The sequence below is a fragment of the Pseudorasbora parva genome, chromosome 18 (assembly GCF_024679245.1).
Source record: "Pseudorasbora parva isolate DD20220531a chromosome 18, ASM2467924v1, whole genome shotgun sequence".
Lineage (NCBI taxonomy): Eukaryota > Metazoa > Chordata > Actinopteri > Cypriniformes > Gobionidae > Pseudorasbora > Pseudorasbora parva.
In genome coordinates, this window is record NC_090189.1 from 15159915 (window position 1) to 15171114 (window position 11200).

Consider the following 11200-nt stretch of genomic DNA (forward strand, 5'->3'; position numbering starts at 1 on the left):
CGACGTGGCGTCGAGAGTGACCGACTGAATGGGAACGTCTCGGTTACGTATGTAACCCTCGTTCCCTGAAGGAGGGAACGGAGACGCCACGTCCCGTCGCCATGTCCTCTGTCCCTGCCGGGGCGCCAGTCTACCTACTCGGCTCCTCAGCAAAAAAGATAATTTGATGCAATCACCTGTGTCTCATTTATAGCCGCGCGGCGTGGCATGAGCACCTGGTGCAATCATTGCATGCCAATGTGCATTGGCTCGTTTAGTTAGACTCGAAGTAGATTGGCTCTCGCAAGCGAGATTCCTATTCGTCGGTACTCCGACGTGGCGTCTCCGTTCCCTCCTTCAGGGAACGAGGGTTACATACGTAACCGAGACGTTTCCCGGACTGCATGCATTGCTTATTGGGCTGTCACGGCCCAGATCAGACACTGACGACAGAACTAATAACTCAAACACGAAACAGAAGAACTGTAGGGTTACTAATCTTTCCAGGGAACAGACATGATTAAATGTGAGAGGACAAAAGAAAGAACGACTTGGATTCGGATTCTAACAGACTGTATAGCCTGAAGACCCAGCGAAGCAATTAATGAATTATTTCTTAAAGTTTGGCCTTGGCTGCATTAGCTTATAATTATTATTTTTTTATTTCAAATGTGATCAACGTTTGTATAAGTACTAGATGTGCTGGGGAATTTAACATCTGACATATGAATTATATTCTGCTGTAATTAACGAAATGACATGAAAAAAGTTGTTCAATTTGCTGAACGAGATTCAAAGTGTCTGAGTCTGTAAAATTATCCGAACTTCCTACTACTATGAGTTGCTCAAGATACAAAAACATTTTCTAGTGAATGATCACATCTAAATTTTTCAGTTGGCCAAATTGAATTTCTGTGAAATGATGCAATTTAATTCACAGAAATTCAGTTTGGCCAAATACATTTTTTGGATGTGATTAGTCACTAGAAAATGTTCAATTGGAGACCTGATTTTTTTTACAGTGTATGTTATTTACCTACGTTGCTCTGATTGGCTATCCAATCGAGGTCTTTCCTGGTTCGGTTGAAACATGCCCCAATAATCACGTCCCAATGGAGCAGTTTCAGACTCATATTCTGACTAGAAGTCACAGCGACTCGGTGTCAGTCAGGTGTCATGTCAGCGTGTCAGTGTGGCACATGCCAATGAAAATGCCAATACGCATAGTGACATGTGCCAGTCGCTCTGTGCGTCAGATGCCATGTCACTTAATGTTAATACCACCTCTCTTTATTTTAAGTTGCTTATACTAAATTACCTTGAGTTTAAAGTTATGTTTTTTCTATTCTATTTGGTATGCAATCTTGACAGGAAAATTATAGTTTAGCTGTAATATTAAATTCAGTCCTAGTAGCCTATCTTAAAGTGGTTTACCATGCAAATTTTAAAAACTAATTCAATCATAAGTAAATTGTCACGGCACAAACAAAGGAAAATGGTGCGAGGACTCAAGTGCAGTAAGAAAGGTGATTTATTTACAACATAAAACATAAAACTTAAAATAAAACCCACAAGGGGGCAAATACATAATCAAATCAAACTCAAAAACATACCAACTGGGAAAATCACGGGGAAACTTAGACATCACAAGGATCCGACACAGACTGACAAACACAAGGAGCTTATAAAGGGAAGAAATCAAGAGGGAACAGGTGGGAGAATTCAAATACAAATCAGATAACAAGGGGGGAGGGATCAGACAATGACAGGAGCACATGCTCAAAATAACAAAACCCACATGTGCACACAAGACAGGACAGGTGTGTTACATTACGCCCTCCTCAAGGAGCGGCTACCAGATGCTGCTCTAGGGATGGGAGGGACAGACCAAGGCGGGAAGGGAGGGACAGACCAGGGAGGGACTGACCAAATTGGAGGGACTTCTCTGGTCCAGCAGTGGCCACCGTAACACAATCCACCAGCACTGGGACCACCGGAACTCAGACCACCGGGGCAGGGACCACCGGCACAGGGATCACTGGAACTGGGACCACCAGAACACAATCCACCGGCACACGATCCACCAGCACTGGGACCACCGCAACACGATCCACTGGAACACAATCCACCGGCACTGGGACCACCGGCACTGAGACCACCGGGACACGATCCACCGGCACTGGGACCACTGGAACTCAGACCGCCTGTGCAGGGACCACCGGCACAGGGATCACTGGAACTGGGACCACCAGAACACGATCCACCAGAACACGATCCACCAGCACTGGGACCACCGGAACTCAGACCACCGGTGCAGGGACCACCGGCACAGGGATCACTGGAACTGGGACCACCAGAACACGATCCACCGGAACACGATCCACCAGCACTGGGACCACCGGAACACGATCCACCGGAACACGATCCACCAGCACTGGGACCACCGGAACACGATCCACCGGCACACGATCCACCAGCACTGGGACAACCGGAACACGATCCACCGGCACACGATCCACCAGCACTGGGACCACCGGAACACGATCCACTGGAACACAATCCAACGGCACTGGGACCACCGGCACAGAGACCACCGGAACACGATCCACCGGCACTGGGACCACTGGAACACGATCCACAGGAACACAATCCACTGGAACTGGGACCATCGGAACACAATCCACCGGCACTGGGACCACCGTAATACGATCCACCGGTACTGGGACCACCGGCACTGAGACCACCGGAACACGATCCACCAGCACTGGGACCACTGGAACACAATCCACAGGAACACAATCCAATGGCACCGGGACCATCGGAACACGATCCACCGGAACACAATCCAATGGCACTGGGACCATCGGAACACGATCCACCGGCACTGGGACCACCGTAACACAATCCACCGGTACTGGGACTACGGAACACAATCCACCAGAACAGGATCCACCAGCACTGGGACCACGAAACACAATCCACCGAAACACGATCCACCAGCACTGGGACCACCAGAACATGATCCACCGGCACTGGGACTACCGGAACACGATCCACCAGAACACGATCCACCGGCACTGGGACCACCGGCACTGGGACCACCGGAAAATGATCTACCGGCACTGGGACCACCGTAACACAATCCACCGGAACACGATCCACTAGCACTGGGACCACCGAAACACAATCCACCAACACTGGGACCACCGGAACACAATCCACCAGCACTGGGACCACCGGAACACGATCCACCGGAACTGGGACCACCGGAACAGTCACGGAGGGAGCCTTCCTACTCCTCATCCGTCTTGAGACCACTGGAACAGCGACCACCGGAGCTTTCCAGACCCTGGTCCAAGGGGGACTGGAGTCCAGCCGGTCCACAAACTCCCAAAAATCAGGCGTCCCCACAGTAAATTTGAAATCCGGAAATCAACACCAATAGAGTTAATTTCAACACTTTAAAAGTGTATATATGGGAACCACCCGCAAAGTGTTAATTCAACACTTTTAAAAGTGTTGCCTCTCACAACACCCAACTCGGTGTTACAATAAACTCTAATAGAGTAAAATATTAACACCAATGCAGATAACAACAACACTCTTACAGAGTTAAGTGCAGCTTTGTAGAAAACACTGGCAGAGTTAAAATTCTACACTGTTCTGGTGTTGACCTAACACTTCAGAAAAATGGAAATCAATCTACTCAACTAATATATATATATATATATATATATATATATATATATATATATATATATATATATATATATATATATATATATATACACACACATACATGCATACATATACACACACACACACACACACACACACGCTGTTCATTGTAAAGTATAAAATAAAGAATGCAAAAAGTTGTTTTAAAGGTTAACTTTTAAAATAAATGATGAAGGCATAATATATGCATTTCTTTCATAAGCTATTAAAGCTGCTTATAAGTGTGTAATACTTCAAGTCCTGCATGTCAGTGAATATATGTCCTGTGTCAGTGAAGTTGGTTCAGTACCTTCAACTTTGCAACAGAACAGCAGTACTTGAGTCAACACAACATTCAGCAGATGAAAAAACAGTCGCAGGATACCTGTGGATCAGGTGTGTCCAGTTGCTAACAGTACGGTTCAGTTGTGGTTTCATATGCAGAGCAGGAAAGGCTGTGTAGATCCAACTCTCTGGAATCCTGGTTCCCTAAACAACACAATACCAGACCAATTACAATTAATACTAGTTGTATTTTATAAATACTGTAAGTTTATGGTGCAAAAAGTTCAATCATCTTGGACTTTGGTGACTCAACCAATAAACTATTTTGGTTAGAATTGACTGATTTCCAAGTACATTAAAGGCTTACTTCATCCAAGTTACTTCTGTTATTAAATTACTCACCCTCATGTTGTTCTTAACCCGTAAGACTTTAAGTGATCTATGTGACTCCATGGGTTTAACCTCATTTTTATGAAACAAGTGCTTTATTTGCTCAAAAAATCTCAACTCCATTTATAAAATATATATATATATATATATTTTTTTTTTGCAAACACGGCATTTGCATAGTTTAATGAAAATGTATGTTAAACCACTGGAGTTGCATGGAGTACTTTAATGATGTACCTTTATATATTTCTGTGGCTTGAAAGTGGTAGTTGCATGGACTGTCTATGATTCAAAATGCGCCGAGGCTTAATGAAGCGTTTTTTTTACGCACAAAAACTACTATTCTCGTCACCTCAGAAAATTATTGTAGAGCCACTGTAGTGAGATGGGCTCTGTAACGACATCTTTAGTGCCTTTATGGGTCTTGAGAGAGGAAATGATATAGGTGTCAATGAAGGCCTTTTTGAGCCATCGGATATCAACACTAATATCTTCATCTGTGTCTGAAGATGAATGGAGGTCTTAAGGGTGTCCAACGACATAAGGGTGAGTAAATGATGACAGAATTTTAATTTTTGGGTGAACTAACCCTTAAGAAATCTCACTTACTAGTCATCTGCTGGAATGATTTTTGTTCCCTTCTTCCTGACTTTGTGATGTTGGGGGCAGGTGATTTCCCAATCTGTTGAGTCTAAAATCAAACAGAAAATATATACCTGTCAAATCATGAAAACAATTAGTTTGACTCAATTCTATTAGCCAAATACCAACAAATGTGATGTTTGTGGCCATGATTCTCTCATGTTATATGTTAAATCGTACCATCTCCAGACAGGTTCTAGTCTGTACAGCCTTCAAACACCAAGCCAGGTACCCTTTACTTGCTGCATCATAGAAATTCTCCTAAAAACACAAACAGCAAAAACAATACATTTAAACATGAAGGCATATCCAAACGTTAACCAAAAGTTAGTGATAATTAGCCTACATTTTGCATAAATATTTAGTCTGAAAGAATGACTTATCCATTCTAAAAGTATTGGTCCTCCAATAATAGTGACACTTTCAAGGGTATTGGTCTGCAGTTTGTGGAGTTGTTCTTCTGTTTTTCAGTCATATGGTAGGTGTGCTGGCAACGAGCAAAATATAGTTTGAGGATGAAGAAATACTTTAAACAGTCTTAAAGTATACACGTTTCACAGACTCTAGTGCATCTATCCATTATAAAAGTGCATCTATCCATCATAAAAGTGCATCTATCATCATACAAGTGCATCTATCCATCATAAAAGTGCATCTATCATCATAAAAGTGCATCTATCATCATAAAAGTGCATCTATCCATCATAAAAGTGCATCTATCATCATACAAGTGCATCTATCCATCATAAAAGTGCATCTATCATCATAAAAGTGCATCTATCATCATAAAAGTGCATCTATCATCATAAGTGCAGGCATCCATTATAAAAGTGCATCTATCATCATAAAAGTGCATCACCATAGACATTGATCTTTTTCTTTCTCACACTGTTGATCTCTAGTGTATAAGATCCAGCATCCATGGAGGGATGCATGCACTTTTTGCCTTAGTTGTCCTTTATTGTAAATAAATATTATTGATCAATATCTGTGCTTAAAGATATTTACCAATAATCTGCCAAGAAAAGCACTAGTTTTCTATACCTTAAACATACCTTTTTGCTGCAGAACAGAAAGCATGGTCATCTGTCAGCCTTGGTTTCAGTCCAGGGGGGTGGTCAAAAATCAATGTTGATGCAGCTGATGAACATGATGCTTCTTAAGACAGAGACAGGTCAAAAGCAAATTAGGTCAACATTTTTGGAAGTTCATAAAACAATCCTGCCTAAAACTTTGTCACTTGATTTCGCAAAAAAATAGCTTTCCTTTGTTAGTAATATGAGTCTTTGAATCTGGAATTCTACCCAATAAAAATCATACACAAAGATTAAGTAACGTTAGTGCAATTACAGTTCGGTGAATGAACTAACGGGGAAGAGAAAGCATGTTAGAAACCCCCGTTTGATGCTGCTTCACCAGTGAGGCCAGTGATTTTTCCAAGACATAAATACATAATTATACAGCAATTATACAGATTATAATATGTGTAGAACACTTACTTTAGGTGTTTTCTCTGTTAAAAGCACACTCCGTGTCTCAACTGCGCCACAAGCCTAGTCTGTAAGAAAGGTTTAGGCGCGTTTTAAAAGCGTTAGATATCGTTAAACGACGTCATTAAAAAAACACGTTGCAAATTAGGCTAAACACTTACTTTCGTCGTTTCCCTTATAACGTGCAAGCGGCGTGCACCCGCCTCCTCGTCGTCAGTTCCATGTCACCACTCACGAGTCAAAGAAAATGCCGCATGTGAGAAAGGTTGTTTCGTTTCAGCGTGCAGAGCATTTAAATATCGCGTTAAATAAACATTTTATAAAATACATATTGTAAATGAGCTAAAACACTTACTTACGACGTTTCCCTGTGAAAAAGCACCCGCCTGGTCTGCTCCGTCCGAATCACGTCAACGAAAATGCCTCTATGAGAGCTGTTTAACCGTGCACAGCACATAACTAGTTATAAAACAATATAATGCTATAAAATGGATACGTAAATGAGATGGAACCATAGGATGAAACGCGCAATATCAGCGTTTCCCCTCCTTGATGTCACGCATCGCGAGGCAAAGAAAATGGCGTCTGTGAGAAAAAGTTTGAGCTTGTTCCGCTGCCGAAATGTCCCGGATGTGACTATACTCTGTCAGTGTTATTGATATTTAACTCTGAATATGTTCACCAGCCAGAGAGTGCGGTTTACACTAGCAGTGTTAATTCAACACCAGAAAATTAACTCTTTACTCTAAGAGTCCTTAACACCAAGATTTTGACACTGGAGATTTTGCTGTGCCCATTCTCTCAACCTCCGTGGGACTGAGAGGCATGTTAAAAACCTCTGCCTTCTCTGTCTCATTTAGGTACAGGTGATGCACCTCTTTGAGGAATTGGCAGGCAAACTCTTTTACACCCGCCCCGGTTGACGGATGTACTTAGAGTTTACCTGCCGCATCACCTGTAAATGTCTGTTAAGATCCATAAAAAATAAACTAACACCTCCTGCTGAGCCCTCCTAGTATGGTCGGATCCTTATGTCACGGCACAAACAAAGGAAAATGGTGCGAGGACTCAAGTGCAGTAAGAAAGATGATTTATTTACAACATAAAACATAAAACTCAAAATAAAACCCACGAAGTGGCAAAATACATAATCAAAACATAAATTCAAAAACATACCAACTGGGAAAATCATGGGGAAACGGGAGACATAGACATCACAAGGATCCGACACAGACTGACAAACACGAGGAGCTTAAAAAAGGGAATAAATCAAGAGGGAACAGGTGGGAGAATTCAAACACTAATCAGATAACAAGGGGGGAGGGATCAGACAATGACAGGAGCACATGCTCAAAATAACAAAACCCACATGTGCACACAAGACAGGACAGGCATGTGACATAAATTGTCCAAAAATGTAATCAAATCTGGTTCTATATTATTTGTTGACAAGCAGTAAGTGTGACGAAATTGACAATTAACACTATAACAGTATTAACAACTATTAGTAAAATGACAGTTCATGTCAACAATAGCATGGTTTGTTGGTACATCACTGACCAGCTGATTGCAAAAAAATAAATAAACATAAATGTTGTGCTGTACATCAATTCACAGGAACCTGCACACAATATTCATGCACACGTCAGTATCACTTTGTGAATGAGTCAAAAACCTGGACTGAAGCTCAGAGATACTGCAGACAGAATTACACTGATCTGGCCACCATTGATAACATGGAGGAAATGAAGAGGCTCTTTAAAACAGTACGTGGGAATTACTTTGGCAGCGCTTGGATTGGTCTGTATGATGATCTGAACAGCTGGAGATGGTCTCTGGAGAATGCAGCGTTAGAGGGAGGTTTTAAAAGCTGGTATGTCCAACAACCAGTGAACTCAGGTGGACAGAGTCTCTGTGTGTTATCTTATCAGGGAACATGGAGTGAAGACTTTTGCTCCAACACACTTCCCTTTGTTTGCTATGATGGTGAGAACTACTGCTGGACTTTTTTAGCAATTAATTGGAACAAAATATTCATGATAATCACAAATTGTTTTAAATTGCCATAAATTGTTTTTCCACAGGAAGAGTGAATGCCAGTGCAAGTTATGTCTATGTTTATCAGTCCAAAACCTGGATTGAAGCTCAGAGGTACTGTAGAGAACATCACACAGACCTCGTCAGTATCAGGAATGAGATTGAAAACTACAGGGTTAAGTCATTAATTCCTTATTATTCAGCTGTTGCTTGGATTGGACTGTACAGAACCAGATCTTGGTCAGATCAGAGCAACTCTTCATTCAGTAACTGGAGGACAGGACAGCCAGATAATGCTGGAAACAGAGAATACTGCACTGCAGCGTCATTCAGTGACTCTGGGAACTGGACAGATGAAAACTGCAATACTGCATTACCTTTCATTTGCTACAGTGGTGAGTAGATCAATAATAATAATAATAATAATAATAATAATAATAATAATAATAATAACAACAACAACAACCTTTCATTTTAAACAATTTAATGAATGAGAATACGATATAGAACATTACAAAATAAAGGGTCTTTTTTTCAAAAATGTAATCATTTCTAAAAGTGTGACTAATATTTTTGTTTCTATGTCTTTTACATTTTTCCTACCTTGACAGCATTAGTATTATCCAGGGAGTATCACTTTGTGAATGAGTCTAAGACCTGGACTGAAGCTCAGAGATACTGCAGACAGAATTACACTGATCTGGCCACCATTGATAACATGGAGGAAATGAACAGTCTGATTAACACAGTTAATGGGAGTTACAATGGTTCAGCCTGGATTGGACTGTATGATGATGTGAACAGCTGGAGATGGTCACTGGAAAACAATGATTTCTATCAGGAAGGAGAGAGAGATTTTAGAAACTGGCCTCATGAACCAGACAACAGAGGGGGGAACGAACTGTGTGTTTACATGGATCCTAATGGAAACTGGTTTGATTCTTCATGTGACAATACAAACACATTTGTCTGTTATGATGGTAAGACATTCCAATTGAACATTTTTATTATATGATATATACATATTCAGCTTCCTTTCAGTGAAAAATTAATCAGTAAATCAAAGTCTCAACAAATGTCACTGTCAGTATTCTGGTATCCCGTCAACGTGTCTAGCTTAGTTGGCTTGGATCAAAACCCAAGTATACAATATTCTAATGTAAACAGTATAAATGTAAATGGATTGTAGATATAAATTTATGCATTTAAAATATGGTTGTCTTAGCAGCTAATGAACAGACTTGATTTTAAATTTATATTTTTATCTTAGGTAGAGTAAACGTCTCTCAGAAGTATGTTTTGGTATATGAGGGAAGGACCTGGACTGAAGCTCAGAGCTACTGCAGAGAGAAATACACAGACCTGGCCAGTGTGAGAAATGAGACAGAGCGTCAACAGATACAACAGATACGGAGCTATAGTTATTTTTATGGTTATAATGTATGGATTGGTCTGCACAGAAACAGACTGTGGTCAGATCAGAGCAGCTCTTCCTTCACATATTGGCTGCCATACACTCAAGGCATTGCTGCACAACCAGATAATGGTGTAAATGTCCTAGGACAGCAGGGCGCTCAACACTGCACAGCTGTGTCTTTAAAATACATTGGTCAGTGGACAGATGAGAGATGCTTTGCCAGTTTGCCTTTCTTCTGTTACAGTGGTGAGCTAATAATCCTGCTATAATGAAATAAGAGAATAAACTTGGGTGTAATCTGGTTGTTACACCCAAAAACAAGAAAATGTGGATTCTGTAAAATACAAATAATAAAACGTCTGTATCAAAAGTGTAACATGCTAAAGTTTTGCTAATGCTAGCCTTCTGTTCTTTTTGTTTGTTTGTTTGTTTGTTTTTTCTCTGAACCTGATGACCATCACATCAACACTTTTTCAGATGAGTATGGTATGTTTGTGTGGATATGAGGTCCATTTGTTTCCTTATTAATAATCTCAAAACATAAATGTACATTTTTAAACTGTATAAGAGTATCAAAACACATGACTCTTTTTTTGTTTTGTTTTGTTTTGTTTTGTTTTTGTTTTTATCAGTGATGGGAATGCGAATAGAAGTTACAAGTCTAGAACATTTGTCAGAGTCTCAGATTGAAGATCTGGTGATTATACAGGTGAGGAACTCAACAATCACAGTCACTTATTTACTTTTTACATTAAACTTACATGTAAACTTCCTAAAAAGGCGACAATGCAATAAATACTTTAAAGGTCCTGTTCTTCGCGATTCCATCTTTCAAACTTTAGTTAGTGTTAAATGTTGCTGTTAGAGCATAAATAATACCTGTAAAATTATAAAGCTCAAAGTTCAATGCCAAGCGAGATATTTTATTTAACAGAAGTTCCCTTTCAAAGCCTACAGCAAACGGCCGGTTTGGACTACACCCCTGCACTTCATTGCATGAATGACGTCAGTAGAACCGTTTGTTGACTAACCCTCCGCCCACAAGTACACGCAAAAAAGGGGGCGTGGTCTTGTTGCTCTCCCACGTGGAGAAGAGCGCGCATTCAGCGCTTGCATCTCCCCGTTATGGTAACGGTGTGTTCACACGGGGCGTAGGCGTTAACGCTTGACGGAGGGTGGCTGAAGCTTGGTGCTGACGCGATCGTCATAGTGCAACAGCCAATCACATTAAAACTTACTTACC

The 11200-nt window shown here is 41.0% G+C and overlaps 1 protein-coding gene and 2 long non-coding RNA genes across 3 annotated transcripts in view; 1 reads left to right on the forward strand and 2 right to left on the reverse strand.

The window, feature by feature from the left end:
- si:dkey-11o15.4 (macrophage mannose receptor 1) overlaps nt 1–10226 on the forward strand; it is a 33779-nt gene extending 23553 nt beyond the window's left edge. The window contains exons 6-9 of the mRNA XM_067424681.1: nt 8121–8489; nt 8588–8935; nt 9152–9520; nt 9811–10226. Coding sequence (XP_067280782.1) covers nt 8121–8489; nt 8588–8935; nt 9152–9520; nt 9811–10226 — 1502 coding nt within the window. The remainder of the gene's footprint in view (nt 1–8120; nt 8490–8587; nt 8936–9151; nt 9521–9810) is intronic.
- Nucleotides 3874–5275, reverse strand: LOC137045822 (uncharacterized). The gene is made up of 3 exons (XR_010898848.1): nt 5194–5275; nt 4981–5062; nt 3874–4185 (listed from the first exon to the last, which is right to left on the reverse strand). It is a non-coding gene; the product is annotated as an uncharacterized lncRNA (long non-coding RNA).
- On the reverse strand, nt 5397–6558 carry LOC137047041 (uncharacterized). Its single transcript, XR_010899145.1, has 3 exons — nt 6513–6558; nt 6069–6171; nt 5397–5500 (listed from the first exon to the last, which is right to left on the reverse strand). It is a non-coding gene; the product is annotated as an uncharacterized lncRNA (long non-coding RNA).
- Nucleotides 10227–11200: the final 974 nt, after the last annotated feature.